Genomic DNA, 21447 nt, shown 5'->3' on the forward strand with positions numbered 1-21447 from the left:
GCAATTCTTTTGAACAAAAGATGATGCCCTCGAAGATCCGTGCACGCTAGCGGTAGTATTAATCTCTAGAAACTAAATCATTAGATAATCCTCTAAACAAAAGCTTCAACGCTAGCTTCGTGCTCAAGTAATCAAGAAAAATTGTATATCTTGATACAGAAGTAGTCATCCTTGCAGCGAGAGCTAGCGTCACCTTTCAAGCTGTTTAGACAAGGAACAGTGAAATACGACCTCTATTATCTATTAAGTTGCTAGTATCTTTGTTGAGAAATACGAGTATTAGTATAGTATGAAGTAAATAGTATCATCAAAGAATGCTGTTAATAACCTCCAAAAACAATTTATGGTATGCTTACGGAAACCAATTTTCTGACCACCCTTTATTTACCTACTTTGTACCAATCCTTCTAAACTCATGTCATATGTCAAATTGCTCAATTATAATCTAAATATGAGTTAAGAAAAGACATATAACATGAGTTTAGAAAGGTGAGACAAGGTGGACAAATGAATGATTGTCGGTAAATTTGATTCCCTCTATTACCAGATCATTCATGATATCATATTTTTTCTTTAGATAGTGACAATGCTACCAGATCATTCATGTTGCCATCTTCATATACTAACTAAACGCATGCAACGTGTAGCCGGTGTAGAGCATTGTCTCACAAATTTAATAAGTAATTTAAATATCAGTTACTAGATAAATTAATTGGATCATAATTTCTTCCTATTAAATATGCGGTTTTCATTTACTCTCATAAGTTTCATGATATTCTGTGGCATTCCAGTACGCTTTTGCTTTGTATTGCATGCATGCATAATTATGTTGATGATCCACTTAAGCTTTACATGCTAATTAACAAATTTTAAGCTTTTAGGATATATAATTTGCTTAATTAGATAGCAAATGTATCATCAGACAGTACTACAAATGTACGTTCGCTATAGCTCCTCTCAGAGATTGGAATCACATAATTTTCTTGTAAGACTCCGATCATTTGTAATCATGCATTGGATGCCAATATATCATGTGTTCTTCAATTATATATGCCGCCATGTATGTAGAGACGTACGTAGAGTTCATGTATACTAAAATATGTATTCAACTGTGGTCAAATTAAGAAACATAGTTGCTCATCCACACACTGTTAATTCAAGTCTTATGATGCATGATTAAGTTCATAATTAGTTAGTCTCTTTCTCTCACTGAAATGCATTCACACATGAAGCCCCCAATTAGTGCTTGTTTGTTCGTGATTATATGTTTATTTCTCCTTATCTGAAAAAACAAGGATTTGTTAGGTGAGCAGTAGAAAATCAAAACTAGAGAAATTATTATATATACCCGCCACATATATCACGTGGTGTACTCTTAATGTTATTAGTATATTTTTATTGTGATTGTTTCTGATTGGTTATTATATGTAAATAAAATTTTGTTATTTTCACCGCGTGCATGTTAATTATACAATGTCGTAATATAATTGACTGAGTATACCACATGTCAGTGTGACGGGTACACAAAATAATTACTCATCAAAACTAATCAATCAGGATAACTAAACCCTTTCTTAATAATGGTTGGCTTCATTTAACAATTTTCTGACCAAGAAAGCACAGACCACCTCAAAAGGCCAAACATCACAAATTAATTCGAGAGTCGGAAAGTGATGTGGATATGTAATTTCGAGGAAACACCTTCATAGCATATAGATATTTCTATCGTCTTCTCTGAAATGAAAGGTCAATATGGTAGACTTGTCCTAAGCTTGACCAAAACAAGTCGCTTATAAATACAATGTAAATAGAAGATCAATCTTTCATATGCACCACTTCGCTAGAGTTCACAACAAAACGAGACCATTAAAATTGATTAGCATCATGGCTCCTGGTTCTAATGACTGGGAGCAATACTACCAGAAAAGCTTCACTGCAACTCCCATGAATGGAGGAGGGATCATTTCATCAGATTCAACTGCTGTAACAGCAAGTAGTAGCGCTGCTGTGACTGATCAAAGCTTCATCAGTACTAGCCCCAGCAATGGAGGTCAGCTAACTCCTACCGGAAGTGTAGCGAAACCAATCCGGCGGAGGTCTAGGGTTTCCAAGAAGACCCCCATCACTTTGCTTAACGCCAACGCCAACAACTTTCGTGCTTTGGTGCAACAATTCACAGGCTGTGCCGCTTCAAGCACGCCCATTTCGTTCGGGAACCAAAAGGGACCGATCAATTTGAGTTTCGGAGCCAACAGTTCAGGTACTAGTTCTGTAGATATGGCCCCTTTTGAAAACTCCAACTATAGTTACAACCAACAGCAGCAGCAACAATTGCAGCGGCTAGCACAAGTGCAGCAACAACAGCAACAACAACGGCAACCACTACTGCAACTGCAAGAAAACCATGTGCAGTTGCATCGAGAAGAGCAACAGCGCATGTACCCGTTTGATAATGTGAGTGGTAATGATCATGTGTTTCATTATTCATCGAATTCGAGTAGTTCTGGCTATAATCTTGTGCAAGCTGGTATGGAGATCGGTGATGGGTTTGATGTCATGGATCAGGAAGATATATCTTTACATGAGTTGCTTGATTAGTTGCTAGTTTCTACTAGGAGAAAAGATCGATAAAAGGTTCTTATTATTCGAGTTTATGTTCATTAATTTATGCTGCAATAGAACATATATATCTATCTACTTCTGAATAATTCATCATCTATATATGTATGACGTACGTATACTCTCTTGAATCAGTAGTCTTTTGCCGATCAGCTCGTATTACTCGGCAACGCGATTGAGCATCTAACCTTATACTTGAAATAATTCACCCCATTACTTATGTATGAATGGAATTGTTTTGTGAGATTAAGAACATTTCTTCTTTCTTAGTGACTAGTACTCTTTTGCTATCTGTCGGCAAACGATCTGAGTCTCAATCCTCTCTTTCTCATTTCTTTCTTTATCATGGTAAGGACCCGAGTTTACTAAACGCTTCGATTTTAGACATCTATTAAAATGGAGGCGAATTATGTTTCCAGCTTCTCTTTTCGCTTAATGTCCCCCTTTGACACTGGGATTTGTTCATTTTGTTGTTCCTATTTCTCACACGAATATATATTAAGGGTCAATGTTCTTTAAGATTATTCAGTGTACGTACGTTGTTCTTTTCTTATTTAGACCACGAGTTGAGTACGTCCCCCAGTTCATTTGCTAATATATTAAATTAATAAAAATACAAATTAAAAGATAGGTAACTAAAATGTTTGAGACTGTGATGAAGTACTTGATTCAAAAAAATTGATCCATTAATCCACTTCATTAAGTCTTGGAAGATTTCACAGATCGAAGGACCTAATGGTGCAGTAGTATATGTTAAGTAGCTAGGGTTAAGAATGTGAGATCATTTTGAGTATATATAGAAAGAAATTAAGGGTGAAGACTAGCTCGCTGGACAGTATTGACTAGACAGTGGAGAGTGACTGAGTGAGAATGGGGTTGGAAGGATCGGAGCAGGAAAGTGCTTGCGATCAATATCAGCTGCTCCAGTTGCGGGTTTGAGGGTCATTTGCTTGATCGATGGAAATTATTCTTCCTTGGCTTTATCTTCAAGTCCACCATTCATACATTGTTGACGAAGAATCTTAGATAGTTATCTTCTCTTCTATATATTGTCTCGGTTGGCTTGCCAAATGCAAAATTGGACTCATTCAACATTGTTTCCACACTGTTCAGAAAAGTAAGAATATGATAGTACGTAGTAGTGTTGTTTATGTGGTTTGGATATCAAAAACTAATTCTATTGACTGCTTAACGAATCATGCGATTGGCATCCAAGCCTTGTAGGTGTAGAAGATTCTTATTAGCACCCGTTGGAAATGACTCAAAAGAACCTTCTGAAATATGTCTTATGATAAACACTTTCTCTTCATCAGTAGCTAAGACGTGCTTCAAACATATATAAGTTAGCAGGACTGCAAGGGGTTGTGAGCTATTGTTCTTCAGAAGTGTAAGTAGGAGTTGCAAACTACTGAAACTAGCTAGCTAGATGATGATGATATGTGCACGTCTAGTATATACAAATTGTTCCTTATAACTCTATACAGATTACAGACTGTGTGAGCTAGGTATTTGTAGTGTATAAGTATGCTGCGTCTGAAATCACTATACACCAAGTAATGTTAATCGAGATGGACTTGAATTTAGCTGTCAATTTTCTGGCCCGTAGGGTATCGTTCTTAATTAGGGTTGACTCTGATCTCACAAGCCGCCAATATGGGAGCTTTATTAAACTTGAGAGAGAGAGAGAGAGAGAGAGAGAGAGAGAGAGAGAGAGAGAGAGAGAGAGAGTCAAAATAGAAATGAAGCTACACTGTACCATCGAATGTAATGTCCACAGTGTAAAGAAATTAAGAAGGCATTATTTTTCGATCCAATAAATAAAATCACTCATTTTAAAATAAAACCACATAAGGTGGTACACTGCATCAATTGCATTAAAATTATAAACTACCTATAAATTGCCCCTGATTATGGGAATCTCTTCGCTCGTCTCAGCCAGACCATCCCATAGTTGGAACATTTCAGATGCTCTGAGGGAAAACGTTATGAGGCTAGAAAGTCTTCGAAGTACCGTAATACTCTAATAACAAAAAACCAGAGCTTTCAAAGTACCTCCAATTATTTCTCAACTCCAATCTTTTCAATTTCATATTTTCATTTCTTTTAGGTAACAAAATAGCACAACGCAAGGGTCGAGACCTGAGACCCATCGACAAAAAGACGCATGGGTTGAGAGGCCCATTGAATTCAATAGATTCCAGCGGACTGAGAGAAGATTCAGGCAGGCCCCCCGGGTCGGGTCAAATCCACTGCTTTTTGTCGCATTATTCTTTGTTGGCTGAAAGCCTGAAATTGATGAAGCCGTGAAGAGAAGAGAAGAGAAGAGAAGTGCGAAACTATGTGGGCAGCAGCTTCAGTCTCTTTTCCGTCGTACAACTATGGGAAACCCATCAACACTCTTCAAGCTTGTGGCTCTTTTCCTAGGACGCCCAAGTCTTTGAGGCTCAGAGCTTCCTTCTACGACTATCCTCTCGGAAGCAGAATCATGGTCAAAAGTATGCTCTTTTGTCTGTCCCTTGTTTCTTGTTGTTTGAACTCATTATGTCTCTGTTGATTGTCTTGAACTGTCCTTTTACTGTCTCACTATGTGAATTGTGATAAAGCTGGGCTCTTTAGTATTGGTTTACTCTTCTCCTGGTTTTTGTTCAGTTTGTGAAATTTATGAATGTTTTGTGGTGGATGAACTCTTGTTTATTGATTTCACTATGTGGTCTTGTTGAAAGTTTGGATTTTGACATGTTAATGTTGTATTTTAGCTCTTGGTTATATAATTGGCATAGTTTAGCGCATTGGGGATCATGATGATCATCTCTGGTCTGGACTATGTTCTCGCTTATTACAGGTTGCAGAGGTGAGAGTGTGAAGTTTCTTAGGGGGGAAGAACTAGTTAAGTTGAGACGCAAGCAGACTGAAGATGTAGTATAAGTGAGGGAGCTCTTTTACTGACGACTAAGAGAAACACAAGGGTGACTGATTTCGTTCTTGGGGTTCGGTTTATTTGAATGGAAATAGACTGCAAAACCGTTATTGATAATGAGAATAAAATGAAGGGAAATGCCTATTTGTGGATTGGTGGAATATGATATAGGTTACTAAGGCTGTTACTAGGAACATCATGTGTACCTTTTGCAATTTGTTTTTACATGGAATGGAAGATCACTTTTCTGTAAGTTACTTGAAGATTAATCACCTGCTATCTTTCTGCTAAAACTAGCATTGATACAAGTGGAGTCAAAGTTGCTAATCCGGTTGTAGTTGCAAGAGGGAGGGGTTGGATGAAACCGTTACTGTACTTGCTATATTGATCCACCATGATACGGTAGAATGATACAAGATGTCGTATTAGGTTTCGAGCTTTTTGTTGACCATGGTAACAGTAATAGAAACCTCACCTCTATCATCATTAATATATTAGGATAGTTGGTGATTTCTTTTTGTGCTTTGTTTTCTGAAAATATTTATTATTTATTTATTTTTTGATTCATTTAATTACTTTTGTATTACATTAACCCTTGGAAAAATCTATTTTTATGCCTCTCTACCTTTCAGTCTTATTTTAATCAATTATGGTTTCTGCCTGCTCCAATTCCAGATGTTAATTTGTATTTCTAGCCAGTGACTCTTACTGACCTTTCTATCTGTTCTGTCGCTTGAATATGACGCTAAGAAAGACACTTGCATCTGGTACTAAAATTATACCAGAAATCTGTTGTTACAATTCTAAAGTCACCAAAGAGTATCGAAGCAATTTAGAACAAAATTTTCATTTCAAGTTGTAAGTGTGCTGCTTTATATTGCAGATATACCTTATTCCACGTGTGAAGATAGTCTGCAGCAGAAGTTTTCAAATTTTGGAGAGATAGCTGAAGGTTGTATATCTTCTTATCCTGTCTCACCTAGTTGATTACCTTGGATTAACATATTTGGGTTCTTTGTCCGAATACATTTCTCCCAGTCATATGACTGTATTACTGTTCCTAACAGTTAAACTAGTGAAGGATAAAACTTCAAGGAGGTCGAAGGGGTTTGCATTTATTCAGTACACCAGCCAAGATGATGCAATGCTTGCCCTGGAAAATATGGACCACCAGGTTCGATCTTCTCATGTTTTCATGCCACATATTTCCTTGGAAGTATTGTGCTTGTATCTCATTTTGTTTGCCTATTAGACTTTTGATGGCAGGGTCATCTACGTGGAACTTGCAAAACCTGGTAAAGATGCTTATGCAGGATGCCCAAAAACCACTGGACCCCCAAGTAAGCTGTATATGCAGCATCAAGAGGAAGTTACAGACTGCTGGTATTGATATCAAACGAACAAACAAGAGAATCCAAGAATTACTGAATGCAAAGGTACATTTGACTTGGCATCTCAGTGTGACTCCTAGGCCATTATTAAACTGACTGACAATCATTCATTTCTGTATATTTTTTTGTATGCTTACTCTTTTTGTATCAGAATGTATGGGTATAACTTTTTCTATTACTGGGAGTCTCAAATGTCTACGTGGTCATGGAAAAAGGGAACTCGAAAGATTAAACGAACTATGTTTGCATTTAAAAAAGAAAAAAGACTATAGATAATGATATATGTAGAAGTGTAGGATTGGTTTGTTGAAGTGTGTTAAGCCTTGACAAATGTAAGAAACAGAGATATGATGTCAATGAGGTATGTGCATATTCATCTAGAGTTTATGAAGTCATATTATCAAATTATCATCATCCTAATCTATTATGTATAGAACTGATCTGCATCTCATCAAATATGAATTCCTTTAAATTGACTTCACTTGTATGCAACAATTAGAGATCAGTAAGTGCTTCTTTCTTCTTTATCTGCAGCCAAATGAATTCTTCGTCCTGTTAGCGTGAATGTTCACCATCATGACTAGCCACTATCCTTTAATCCATTCATTATGTCTCTCAATGTGAATACCAAAACAAAGAATAAATAGAAAACCTGATCCAGACTTCCAGGGTAAGTACTTAATATCAATTAGTTCTTCCAGGTATCGCTAAATGTGGAAGCCGCATCTTTTTGCAAAATTCGGAATCTGCACGGTTCTGACTTTCGAATCGATTTCTATGTTGATTTTTATTATCGTCATTACACATGCTCAATGTCAAGAGTCGAGACTAAGAAACAATAGAATGAATAGAAAACCCAGGGCAGAGAGTATTCAATATCCATGCCTCCTCAACACCTCAGACAGAGTGGAATTACAAGACTTCTACCATGCCTGACTGAAACAATGGAGCGTAATATCGAATTTAGTACTCTTGACTTTAACCTATTCCTTCCTATAAGTACGCTGTCACCCAGTTGCAACAGAAAGTGCTATTTTCTACCAGTATGGGCAAACTATATCCTCTTTCTGTTGTTGTGCCCATATTTTTTTATTTCCAGTAAACTTTGGGTGATGTTGAACTTTCAGGCGGTGCGAAATGCATCGATGAAGAGAGACGAGTGCTTCTCACCTTCAAACACAGTTTCTGATGTCGAGTGGGATTTCAGGGACTACCAACAGTCTTGCGTGGGTGGTAAGATACATCCTTCTTTGCTTAGCTTAAAGCATTTATCGTACTTAGACCTAAGCTGGAATGATTTTCAGGGGATTCACATTCCCAGCTTCTTGGGGAAGCTTACGAGCTTAAGGTATCTCAATCTCTCCAGTGTTGCATTTTCGGGGGAGATTCCCCATTCTCTTGGTAACCTCTCAAACTTGAACTATCTTGCCCTTGACTATTGTCGTCACAATAACGGTCCTGATGCAGCCCCTTCTTCCAAAAGCTTGAAGTGGCTTTCTCATCTCTCTTCCCTGGAGTATCTCAATCTGGCAGGAGTTGACCTCGGCCGGGCAGGAGTGAGTTGGTTACATTCCGTCAACATGCTACCCTCACTGTTAGAGCTGCACTTATCTGAATGTGGCTTCGATACAAATCAGCTTCCACTGTCCTTCCCGACTGTCAACTTCACATCCCTTTCAGTCCTTGACATATCTCAAAATCTTTTCAATTCTTCCGTTCCCATCTGGTTTTCTAGCCTGACAAGTCTGAGGATACTTGATCTAAATGGCAATTCTTTCACTGGTCCCATACCCAATCAATTTGCTAGCTTCAAAAATCTTGAGCACCTTGACTTATCTACCAATCGACTTGATGGTCAAATTCCCAAACTCATTGGGAACTTTTGTACCCTAAAGACATTAAATCTTGCTGAAAACCTGTTTGGAAAGAAAGGTATACGAGATGTTTTGAATGGCCTCACAAAATGTCCGAATGCAAGATTAGAGTCACTAGATTTGTCTTTCAATTCGCTTTGCAGCAAATTGCCTGCCTCCATAGGGGAGTTACACAATCTGCAATATCTCAACTTAGACCAAAACTACTTTGTAGGATCAATTCCAGAATCTATTGGGAACTTGTCATCCTTGAAAACACTGATCCTCTCTGCAAACAGTATGAATGGATCCATTCCTGAAAGTTTAGGGCAGCTTTCTCAGCTAGTTCACTTAGACCTGTCCCAAAATCTTTGGGAAAGCATCTTAACAGAATCCCATTTCATAGGTCTTAAAAAACTAGAATTTCTTGCATTAAGCAGAGGGGCCTATGCCTCTCATTTTCAATCTGACCTATGGCTTTGTTCCTCCTTTCAAGCTCGATGTTATTGACATTGAGAATTGTCTAGTCAGTGATGCATTTCCCGTCTGGCTTCAATCACAAACTGAAGTATCAGCTGTCTCCCTTATTGGTACTGGCATTTCTCGGATACCAGACAAATGGTTGTTGAAGATATCTTCCCATGTTGAGATTTTAGACTTTTCCAACAATCAAATCCAAGGAAAGCTACCATTTCGATCCAAGTTCCCGAAATTGTTCAGATTAGATTTGAGTCGCAATCGACTTTCCAAGTTTAATCCTTTAAATTTTGGACCACTAATGCCAAATCTAGGACATTTGTTACTGTCTGATAATCAGTTAAAAGGTAAAATTCCACACTGTTTGTGAAATGCAGTATCTTGAAACCTTTTCTCTTAGAAACAATCACTTGTCTGGCAAGTTCCCTCGAGCATGGAGTTTATGGCGCGAAATTGATGCTGTGGATGTCTCAAGAAACAATCTCTCTGGTAATATTCCCAGTTCAATGGGTATCCCAAGTAGTCTCTTTATATTGAAGATGAACAACAATAACTGGTGAAATTCCTTCTTCCTTGCAAAATTGCTCCGGCTTGAGTAGAATTGATCTCGGCGGCAACAAATTTTCTGGAAATCTACCTTCATGGATATGATCAATGGTGGCAATGCGTATGCTTCAATTGCGCTCAAACTCTTTCAGTGGTCACATTCCCCCATCAGCTGTGCAATCTTCTCGACCTCCATGTCCTGGACCTTGCTCAAAACAACTTTTCAGGCACCATTTCGAAGTGTTTGAATAATTTTACTTCCTTGGGCAGTGAAGGGTCCGATTGGGATCCTTTCAACGGTGAAGAGTCCGCTTGGGCACCCTTCCACTTGTATTCCGAGCAAACGTCAATAATTTCAAAAGGAAGAGAACTGGAATATGGTCCTTCCAGTTTAGAATTGGTGAAAAGCATTGATCTTTCTTCAAATAACTTCGAGGGTGAAATTCCTGGGGAGATAGGCAATCTCATTGAATTAACTACCTTGAACTTGTCGAGGAATCATTTATCTGGAAAGACTCCCTCAACCATTGGAAACTTGAGTTCACTTGACCTCTCACACAATCATCTCTTTGGAGAGATTCCTCAAAGCTTGTCTGCCTTGTACTCCTTGTCTCACTTGGACTTGTCTTATAACAACTTTTCTGGAAGAATTCCTACGGGCAGTCAACTCCAGACACTGGACAATTCATCCTATGATGGCAATCCATCATTGTGCTGGCTTTCGTCTTTCAACCAAGTGCCCCGGAGACGACAAACCTACAATCAGTGGAAACCTTCCGGTTCAAGACAATGATGATGGAGATGACAATGGAAAGCTTGGTCTCTACGTTAGCTCTGTGCTTGGATTTATCATAGGCTTCTGGGGTGTTTGTGGCACATTACTTGTGAAGAAATCGTGGAGGTATGCCTATTTTCACTTCTTTGACAACATCAGAGAAAAGATAGTAGTTGCAATTGCAGTGAAAGTAACTCGTCACCGAAGGAACCTTTGATCGGAAAAGGGACATGTACTTATCGGTGTGTTCTACTTTTGTAAAATATGTATGATGCAAGGTGGATTTGTTTTCTTTGCCCTGCATTCCTTGTTTTGTACAACACTAACCCATCAGATTGCAAGTTGAAATAAAAATGATTGTTCTACCAGGAATGCTTCTGTTTATAACAACTCAATTAAGTGGCAAACTCCGGCTCATACTTGCTTCAAAATCAAAGTAAAACCATCCGGCATGCAACGAAAAAATGCGATTGTTCACATCTATATCACTATATGTTTAAATACCATATATACATCCATATTAAAGTATTTAATTTAAGTACTCGTCTTGAGTCGTGTATCTACACGCAGTGTACTAAAGACTTACGAGGATTTAGGGGTGACGGGGAATATATACTAGTAAACGTCTACGAGCCAGATCGATCACGACCACTGACGGCGGAGTTTTGATCGGATCACCATTTTTAGCTTCTAGGCAGATCGATCACGACCACTGACGGCGGAGTTTTGATCCGCCACAAAAGTACGCTCATTTCTTTGCCTGGTTTGTTGCATTTATAACTAATCATCTGCTTGATTGAGTGTTTGAGCTATCTTTATATTGTTTATGTGAATCTGATATACGTTTTGAGGTTGGTGAACTGATGTCTATTGATTTTACTATCTGGATTTTATTGAGAGTTTGAATCTTGGCATGTTAATGTTGTACTGCTGTAGTTTAGTTCTTGGTTAAATAACTATCGTCAATCGGTCAATCCTTGTTGGGTTACTTGAAAAAAGTAGCAAGTGTCCTTAGTTGCTTCCAGCATGTATTTCAATGTGCAGACCAGAGCAGTGCTTAATATCAGTTCTTCCAGTTCCAGGCATCCCTAAATAAGGAACGTGCATCATGCATGTAATAACCCGACTTTTTCAGAACGATGTTTGGTTGATTTAATTTCTATAAAGTTGTGAAATTCATTTAAAATGAAATTTAGTTGTTTGCGACATTTCGAAACAAGAACGGAAACGTTCTCGGAACGTTTATTTAGAAAAACGTTACGTTTCCGCGACGTGAGAATCGATTTGTATTCCGTCACTCGGTTGTGAAAACTTCCTTCACGGACGTTGTAGAGCTTGTCGATACGAGTTTGTGGACATGTCATGTGTTCGAATCGGACGTCGGACGTGAAAGTTATTAACGACGGAAGTTAGTTTCCGATTTTAGAGGGGGGTATAAAAGGAAACTTTGTGAAGTAGGGTTTCCATTTTCGGAAACCCACTTCTTCTCTCACCCTCCCCGAGCCCTCTCTCTCTCTCTCTCTCTCTCTCTCTCTCTCTCTCTCTCTCTCTCATAAATCTCCGCTGCGATCTGGCAGCTCCGGCCTCCGTGGCTCACACCGCCACTCTCTAAGCCACCGCGAGCACGACCCCTCCCCCTCCTAGGCAAGACGCGACCTCCTTCGTCGCCAGGAAGCTACGCTGAGCTCCTGCGTCTCCTGCAACGAACTGCCGCCGCCCAAGCTTCCTCCGATCGAGTTAGGGTTCAAGGCAGGTGCATCTCCGCCGCTCTTCAACCTCAGTACCACCTACAATCGGAGGGGAAACTCAACGCCTCGCCGCTCCTCACCACGAATCGAGCACTGACGGTCCGACGAGCTCCGGCGCTTCCAAGACGTTGATTAGGTGAGAATTTGATTTAAATTGATTGTGTGATTGTTGTTGATGATTTCGGGTTTGAAACGGAGTGATTTTGGAGGAGGATCGGAGGTGTAGGTGGAGAGTTGAGCACCGCCGCCTTAGGCGGCGCGTGTGAGTGCGTGAGGCGGTCTAGAGGTGGCCTTGGGCCGTCCAGGGGTAGAGGAGAAGGAGAGGGGGAGAAATGGGGCGGCGGTGGCGTGCTATGCGCCGGCCTTAGGCTCGGCGCGTGTGCCCCACGCGCTGCTACAGTGAGTGGCGCGTGAGCGCCATGCGCGGCCTGCCGGGAGTGGCGCGTGTGTCCCACGCGCCGTCACGTACGGCGGCGCGTGAACAGTGTTTTCGAAGGGTAAATTTATAATTTATTTTTACGTGCGGTAAATGTAAAAATGTGATTTACGTACAGTAAATGTAAATTTATTTTACGTACAGTAAATGTAAATGTAAATTACTTTCAGTAAATATAAAAAGTAATTTCGGAAGGGTAAATCAGTAATTATTATTTACTGAGACAATATTTACATTTGAATAGTATTCATATGTACAGAAATACGTAAATAGTATGTATACGAACAAAGATACGTAATTGATGTGTATTTGTATAGAAATACGTGAATAGTAAATACATGAATAGTAACCCCGTGAAACAGTAATTTCGTGAAACCAGAAATTGCTGAACAGTAACTTATTATTTCTGTTTCGGCATTTAAGGTTTACGAAACGATTCTAAATTCTTTTCTTATCCTTTCAAGGTGATCGATAAATCAAGGAAATGAATACCTTCGGAAATTGTGGAATTACGCTCGAGTTGATAAGGTGAGTAAAATCTCATATATTTACGAATCTACCCTTGCGGAGATTCAAGATTTTGCAGAGTTTTAAAGATTGAAATACGACATGTATATGATATAGTGGATTATATATATAATTGTATAAATGGTAAATAGGTACATATATATATAGTTTGCTATATTATATACTGTTATGATTTCATTGTGAATATGTCATTTTGATGACGAGAGTTACATGTTGAGCATGTTGAGTTAATTTGTACAATATGAGGTGATGATTATTGTATGTGGTTTTAACATGGAGTTTGTTAAAACGTTTTGTCTTCGGACGTGTTTATGTATTCGGACCAGTCTTCGGACGTGTTTGGCATGTCGGAACTAGCCTTTGGCCGAGCGAAAGTTACGATACAGTTAGAGCTCTAGTCTGTCTGCCGGAGTACTGCATGTGAGGTAACAGATGGGTTATCGGCTCATGAGTACTCATATTTTTGGACGTTGGGTGGCAGGAGGTTGTCCAATGTCGGCGGTGTACTATATGAGGGGTAACGGAGGTGTACCGGCGCTCATGAGTACCCGTGTTATAAATGCATTTGGGTAATCAGAGGGGTTGCCCAATTTCTCATGAGCACTTTCATTTTATTTTTTTTATGGACAACCAGATGGGCCGTCCATTGACTCATGAGTGCATTTATAATTGATGTTTTTGTGGATTTTTGTATATGGTGATATACGAGTTTTATTTATGTTTTACTCATACGAGCTGTAAAGCTTACCGGGTTTGTGTTTACAATCCCGGTGCACCAATACAATGGTGTAGGGGATAACTCCGCAGGTGTGGATTAGCGGAAAGTGACGGACCGCTCAGAGGACTTGAAGTTATTTATTTCCAGCTTGTGGTGAGGATTTAATTGTGGATTTTTGTGAGAATTTGTGAGGATTACTACATTTCCATTTGATGTAACGTTAAATTATAAATTTGGTTTGTAATAATTGGTTTGTCTGAGTTGTATTGTGAACTCAGTAACGATCCGCTGTGGCATTTAAAATGATTTCGATTCATTGAGATTGTTTTAGTGTTTTCATAACTTCGAAATATGAGATTTTATACTTGAAATTTTGAGGTCGTGACAATGCATGATTCCAAACGTGGAATTTCGACGTTACTGACTTTCAGATAGACTGCTATGGTGAATTTAGTATCGCCATTACACATGCTCAATGTCAAGATTCATGAGCAAGAAACCAATAATAAAATGAATAGAAAACCCAATCCATGCCTCCTCCATACCTGAGTAGAGTGGACCTTGCTAAGTTTATAAGTTATCACATGCCTGGTTGAAATTTAGAATGTTATCATATTGAATTTAGTACTAGAATTTTCCCTCTCCTTCGTATAAGTTCAGTGCAGTTCTCATTTCACCCAGTTGTAACAAAGGAATCATCGTTTGTACTACAATGGAGTGCGTGTGGCGAAATTCGTGTTGTGGATGTGTCAAGAAACAATCTCTCTGGTAATATTCCGAGTTCAATGGGTATACCAATTACCAAGTACTCTTGTTTTATTGAAGATGAACGACAATAAGTTTGGTGGCGAAATTCCTTCTTCTTTGCAAATTGCTCCGAGTTGAGTAAAATTGATCTCAGAGGCAACAACTTTTCTGGAAACTCTTGGTTACCTTGCGTATGCTACAATTGCGCTGAAACTCTTTGAGTGGTCACATTCACCGTCACCTGTATGCAATCTTTTCGATCTCCATGTGCTGGACTTTGCTTAAAACAACTTTTTTGGTACCTTGCTCATAACGTCTAAAATTTGCACGATAATTGGTATGTATGGCTATGAATTCTGCTTCTTTCTCCTTCCCTTTCGCCTCTACATATTTACTGATGAGTGATGACCACCAGAGTGTTCCTATGATGCACTGATGCTTTTCCACTTTCCACACTCTTATGCATCGACGGTGGGAGACTGGAAGTGCTTCTAAAAAAACACGTCATATTGTAAATAGAGATGATCCATATCCTTATGATCAGTCCTGTTTGGAAGGTTAGATGGATCCTTGTTCGCTTGCTTGATAAAGGATAGTACAGTAGAATGAACTGCTCTCGCTTGCTCAGTTCTCATCCTGCTAACGTGCTACGTTAACGCTCATGACCAGCCCCACGTTCCTTAATTTTCCTTGCATTATGACATTATGTATCTCAATGTGAAGACCAAAACAAAGAATGGAAAAACCAATTCTTCCAAACCTGAGTCAGAGTGGACTTGCTAAATATTGAAGCTGCATCTGCATTATTCGAAAACATGAAATCTGGACATCCTTTCGAATTGATTTCGACATCGAATTCAATATTTGCCTTTACACATGCTCGACTCAATGTTAAGAGTTGTATATCCATCAGAGTGGACAACGCTAAGCTTCCAACATGCCTGGTTGATACTTAAAATGTTAAATGTTATTAAATTTCTAGTACTCGACTGTATTCCTTCCTGTAAATTCAGGTTAATACTCAGTTGTCACCTACTGCAACAAATAGATCTTTTAAGTTTTCACATGCCTCGTTGAAACCTAGAAAGGGTATCATAATGAATTTAGTACTAAAATTTTCCCATTCCTTCCTATAAATTATGTTCTAAGCTCACTTGGCACCCAGATGTAACAAAGAAATCCTGTTTTGTACTACAATGGGCAACTTTATCCTCTTCCTGTTGTTGTGTCTATATTTGTTGATTGCCAGGGAACTTTGTTTGGGTGATGAACTTCCAGGCGGTGTGAAATGCATTGACGAAGAGAGACGAGTGCTTCTCACCTTCAAACACCATCTTACTGATCCTTCCGGCAGGCTTTCTTCTTGGTCAGGCCGCAATTGCTGTCAATGGAATGGTCTTTCATGTGACAACCGCACCGGCCATGTTGTAAAGATGGACCTCCGAAATCTATATCCGCACACAGTTTATGATGTCGAGTGGGATTTCAGGGACTACCAACAGTCTTGCTTGTTGGGTAAGATACATCCTTCTTTGCTTAGCTTAAAGCATTTATCATACTTAGACCTAAGCTGGAATGATTTTCAAGGGATTCACATTCCCAACTTCTTAGGACAGCTTACAAGTTTAAGGTATCTTAATCTCTCCTATGCTGCATTTTTCGGAGAAATTCCCCATTTTCTTGGTAACCTCTCAAACTTGAATTACCTTTCCCTTGACTATAGCCGTAGAGGTAACAACATTGGCATTGGCCCTTCTTCCAAAAGCTTGAATTGGCTTTCTCATCTCTCTTCCCTGAAGTATCTAAATCTGGGAGGAGTTAACCTTCGCACGGCAGGAGTGAGTTGGTTGCATTCTGTTAACATGCTGCCCTCACTGTTAGAGCTGCACTTATCTAAATGTGGCTTTCATTCAAATCAGCTTCCACTATCTTTTCCAACTGTTAACTTCACATCCCTTTCTGTCCTTGATATGTCTCATAATTTTTTCAACTCTTCCATTCCCATTTGGTTTTCTAGCCTAACAAATCTGAGGTCGCTTGATCTAAACAGCAATTCTTTCACTGGTCCCATACCCAATGACTTTGCTAGCTTCAAAAATCTTGAGCACTTCGATTTATCTACGAATCAACTTGATGGCCAAATTCCCAAACTCATTGGGAACTTTTGTACCTTAAAGACATTAAATCTTGCTGAAAACCTGTTTGAAAAGAAAGGTATACGAGATGTTTTGAATGGTCTCACAAACTGTTTGAATACAAGATTAGAGTCACTAGATTTGTCTTTCAATACGCTGCAAAGCGAGTTGCCTGCCTCCATAGGGAAGTTGCACAATCTGCAATACCTCAACTTAGACGAAAACTCATTTGTGGGATCAATTCCAGAATCTATCGGAAACTTATCATCCTTGAAAACACTGATCCTCTCTGCAAATCGTATGAATGGATCCATTCCTGAAAGTTTAGGACAGCTTTCTCAGCTAGTTCACTTAGACCTGCTTCAAAACTTTTGGGAAGGCATCTTAACAGAATCCCATTCCATAAGTCTCACAAAATTAGAATATTTTGCATTAAGCACAGACGGGCCTATGCCTCTCATTTTCAATGTGACTTTCGACTTTGTTCCTCCATTTAAGCTCGATGTTATTTACATTACGAATTGTCTACTCGGTGATGCATTTCCCGTCTGGCTTCAATCACAAACTGAACTGTCAGATGTCACCCTTAGAGGTACTGGAATATCTCGCATACCAGAGGAATGGTTGTTGAAGATATCATCCCACGTTGAGTTTTTGGATTTGTCCAGCAATCAAATTCAAGGAAAGCTTCCATTTCAATCCTTGTTTCCAAAATTGTCCAGATTAGATTTGAGTCGCAATCAAATTTTCAAGTCTATTCCCTTGAATTTCGGACGGCTAATGCCGAATCTAGAAACGTTGTTCCTGTTTGACAATCATTTGAATGGTACCATTCCACCCTCTATTTGTGACATGAAGAATATGTGGATGCTTTCTCTAAGAAACAATCAGCTATCTGGAGAGTTCCCTCGAGCATGGAGTTTGTGGAGCGATATCATAGTTGTGGATGTGTCAAGAAACAATCTCTCTGGTAATTTTCCGAGTTCAATGGGTATCCCAAGAAGTCTTGAAGTATTGAAAATGAACAACAATAATTTCAGCGGCAACATTCCTTCTTCCTTGCAATATTGCTCCGAGTTGAGTAGAATTGATCTAGGAAGCAACAATTTTTCTGGAAATCTGCCTTCATGGATAGGATCACTGGTCTCAATGGTTATGCTACAATTGCGCTCAAACTCTTTGAGTGGTCACATTCCCCATCACCTATGCAATCTTCTCGATCTCCATGTCCTGGACCTTGCTTGCAACAACTTTTCAGGTACCATTCCGAAGTGTTTATATAATATGTCTGCTTTGCGTGGTGAAGATCCCTTTGGTTGGGGTATCTTAGATTATGCTGAGCAGACAATAATAATGACAAAAGGAAGAGAACTCGAATATGGTATGTTAAATAATGGAGATTTGGTGAAGATTATTGATCTTTCTTCAAATAATTTGGAAGGTGAAATTCCTCAAGAAATATGCAGTCTCATCGAGATGGGCACCTTGAACTTGTCGAGGAATCATTTATGTGGGAAGATTCCGTCCAACATTGGAAACTTGAGTTTGCTGGAAACACTTGATCTCTCACACAATCACCTTTCTGGAGAGATTCCTCTGAGCTTGTCTTCCTTGTGCTCCTTGTCTTACTTGGACTTGTCTTATAACAACTTTAATGGAAGAATTCCTTCAGGAAGTCAGCTCCAGACACTAGACAATTCATCCTATGAGGGCAATCCATCATTGTGTGGCTTTCCTCTTTCAACCAAGTGCCCCGGAGATGATAAACCTACTAGCAGTGGAAACCTTCCTGTAGAAGATAATGATGAAGATGACAATGGAAAGCTTGGTCTCTACGTTAGCGTTGTGCTTGGCTTTATCATAGGCTTCTGGGGTGTATGTGGCACACTACTCGTGAAGAAATCGTGGAGGTATGCCTATTTTTGCTTCTTTGACAACATCAAAGAAAAGATAATGCTGGCAGTTGCAGTGAAAGTAACTCGTCACTGAAGGAACATGTGCTTGGATGTGTTTTCTTTGCTTTGTATTTCTTGTTTAGTACATCTTGTTTTAATAAGATGTTCACATGACAATTTGAAATAATAATGAATGATTCATTCCAGAGTTGGAAAACAGGAAAAGTAAGCATTAATGTTACAACGATAATATATCACACATTCACACAAGGTACTGCAGATTTTTATTCAACTCTCTGAACTGCGCAATGCTGAACATTCAGCAAATTAATGTTGGGTTATATGATCAATCTGTTCCACTTTATATTGCTAGAAGCCACACATAACAGTTAGCATAACAGAGTAATCTTGTAGAGAAAGAAAGTTGTAGGAAAAGCAAGAACAATGTCAATCACTGTTGGTTTCTCGCATTGATGTACATATATGTGTTTTAATTGTGTTTGCGTTCATTTCATAAATGTCGCATCTTAATTTTGTTACAAGAACTTTGAGGTTTCAAAAATTCTCTTGTAGAGTTCCTAGTAGTTATATTGGTGAGGCATGCATTGAACATGAAATAGAATTTTAGAATGGCTCTCGTTTGCTTTCTGAAAGGCAACAAGTAATGAAGCTGAAGCCTCGTGTATGTAGTTTGATACTTTGATTCACTCACAGGGACAGCTTAACAGTCAATAGCCTGCGATTTTGTGGACTATAAACGTATGGCCAAAAATTTCATTTTGTTGTTTGTGTGCTCTGATAGTTTGATCAGACTCTTGATGGCAGGGTCATCTAAGTAGAGCTTGCAACGCCAGGTAAAGATGCTTGTGCTGCAGTATATCAAGCAGCAAGGGGAAGTTACGGACTGAAGGTACTAATAGCAAACAGACAAACGTAAGATTACAAAAATTACTGGATGCAAAAGTACATCTTACTCATTGCTCTAGTTTTATTAGCAGCATGTTTGAATTTAACCCTTGTAATTACTGGAAGTCTCATATGTCTGTTCATGGAAAAAAAATTGGTGTTTCTTTATGAGAAAAGAGAGATGAATCCTTGTTCGATTTCTTGAAAAAGGATAGTACAGTAGCATATACGACAGTTTCGCTTAATGTTTTTTTTGGTTCAGTTCTGCATATGCGCACATGCATACAAGTTTTAATACAACTAGATAGGTGCCCGCGCTTCGCTGCGGGTTGATAACTTGGAATTAGCAATAAAACTGTACATAATCACTGATTTTTATATTTTCAAAATATTCAGAGTGAGAATGAAGATCAAGTCGGAATCTAATTTATGTCACACAATAGTATTCAATTGTTCCGCTCCAACTTGTTGCTTGATGCTTTGAATCATACTGCTCCATTGTTCTTTTTTCTAACAGAAGAATGTAGTGGACCTGCTGATTGGTTTGATGTTACAATCGTATAATAAAATGATGATAAGTATAGGTATCATAATTTTCTAAAATTGGCAAAATAATTTGATTTTCATAATGATGGACCACATGAAATAATTATACTTCTATTGTGAAAAGATAAACTAAACAATCCAGCATGCTACTTCAAAAAGGTAAACTAAATTAAAAAAAAAACAACAACAAACAAACAAAATAGGATACAATACTTGATCACCAAAGGACCTAAAAAAAGATCAACTACTGTTATAACTTATAAGGGTATTGTGCAACATAACATGGAATCATACCATGATCACAATCGATTATCCTTCTTCCAACACCATTGTCATCAAAGGGAGAACCATCTTCATTAAGGCAACATACATGTAAACAAACACGATGTATAATTGACTCGGGGTTATAGAGAAAAAGATTGTGCGCCTACTAATTGGATCGAGAGGGCAAAAGATCAGTCGTCACTGAATTGTTTTAAAACTAATACCGAATATCTACATATACATCTGTCTATACATTCAATGGACAAAACTGATCTAAGAGCAAAAATGGCCTATGATGTCAAAATGAAAGATTTGTTGATAACATAAAATTACTCGCAAAGACTTGAAGAACTCACCAAACTGCTTCTACTTTGTTATTAATCACATATCTCCAACTATGATATCTGCAAATACAAAAGCATGTTAGTCACTAATTAATGTTAAAACTTAAAAAAAGAAAATTACTAAATTCTTTTAAGGCTCCATGATTTCTCAATTTAAGATATCCCTCATGCAATTCATATACATTTTCTAATTAACTATATCGAATTACAGATACATTTTCTTTTTTCAGTGATGGCCAATAATGCATCACATTATAAATGCAATTATTTACACTCATTTATTTGTTTTTCTCCAACACCCACATTATTAGCAATTGGTACTTTTTCACATAATCTTGAATCGAATAAAACTATGCTCATTCATTCCTCATATTAGAATGTTCATTTGTCATTCGTTATGAAAATATTATTCTTTATTATCTCGTGTAGAATTATTATTGTCAGGAATCATTGTTCATTTAAGAATTCTCATGTAGCCTCTACCGTCTCTAAACCATGTACAAAGAAAGAAAAGGTACACTACATGCACTTTTTTAGCAGACCCAACTAACCCTGACAACTACAACCTGCACACATAGCCTATAAAGATATAGGTGCCCTCT

General features: G+C 38.5%; 2 protein-coding genes and 1 pseudogene across 2 annotated transcripts; all 3 read left to right on the forward strand.

Annotated features, from left to right (window-relative positions):
* Positions 1–4910: 4910 nt before the first annotated feature.
* Positions 4911–7105, forward strand: LOC126789536 (organelle RRM domain-containing protein 6, chloroplastic). Its single transcript, XM_050515726.1, has 4 exons — positions 4911–5114; positions 6420–6488; positions 6604–6710; positions 6789–7105. The coding sequence occupies exons 1-4, from the start codon at positions 4958–4960 to the stop codon at positions 6924–6926; spliced, it is 471 nt and encodes a 156-aa protein (XP_050371683.1). The 5' UTR covers positions 4911–4957; the 3' UTR covers positions 6927–7105.
* Positions 7106–8072: 967 nt separating this feature from the next.
* Positions 8073–10596, forward strand: LOC126786923 (receptor-like protein EIX2; annotated as a pseudogene).
* A 5355-nt stretch (positions 10597–15951) lies between these two features.
* On the forward strand, positions 15952–18879 carry LOC126786924 (receptor-like protein EIX2). The gene has a single exon (XM_050512880.1). The coding sequence runs from the start codon at positions 15952–15954 to the stop codon at positions 18877–18879; it is 2928 nt and encodes a 975-aa protein (XP_050368837.1).
* Positions 18880–21447: the final 2568 nt, after the last annotated feature.

Source organism: Argentina anserina, chromosome 3 (genome assembly GCF_933775445.1).
Source record: "Argentina anserina chromosome 3, drPotAnse1.1, whole genome shotgun sequence".
Taxonomy (NCBI): domain Eukaryota; kingdom Viridiplantae; phylum Streptophyta; class Magnoliopsida; order Rosales; family Rosaceae; genus Argentina; species Argentina anserina.

Excerpts from the sequence above, each read along its gene's own strand:
- LOC126789536 (XM_050515726.1), top strand. The coding sequence starts at position 4,958 with ATGTGGGCAGCAGCTTCAGTCTCTTTTCCGTCGTACAACTATGGGAAA. Across the intron at positions 5,115-6,419 it reads AAGCAGAATCATGGTCAAAA|ATATACCTTATTCCACGTGT; the intron begins GTATGCTCTTTT and ends TTTATATTGCAG. Across the intron at positions 6,711-6,788 it reads TGGAAAATATGGACCACCAG|ACTTTTGATGGCAGGGTCAT; the intron begins GTTCGATCTTCT and ends TTTGCCTATTAG.
- LOC126786924 (XM_050512880.1), top strand. The coding sequence starts at position 15,952 with ATGGGCAACTTTATCCTCTTCCTGTTGTTGTGTCTATATTTGTTGATT.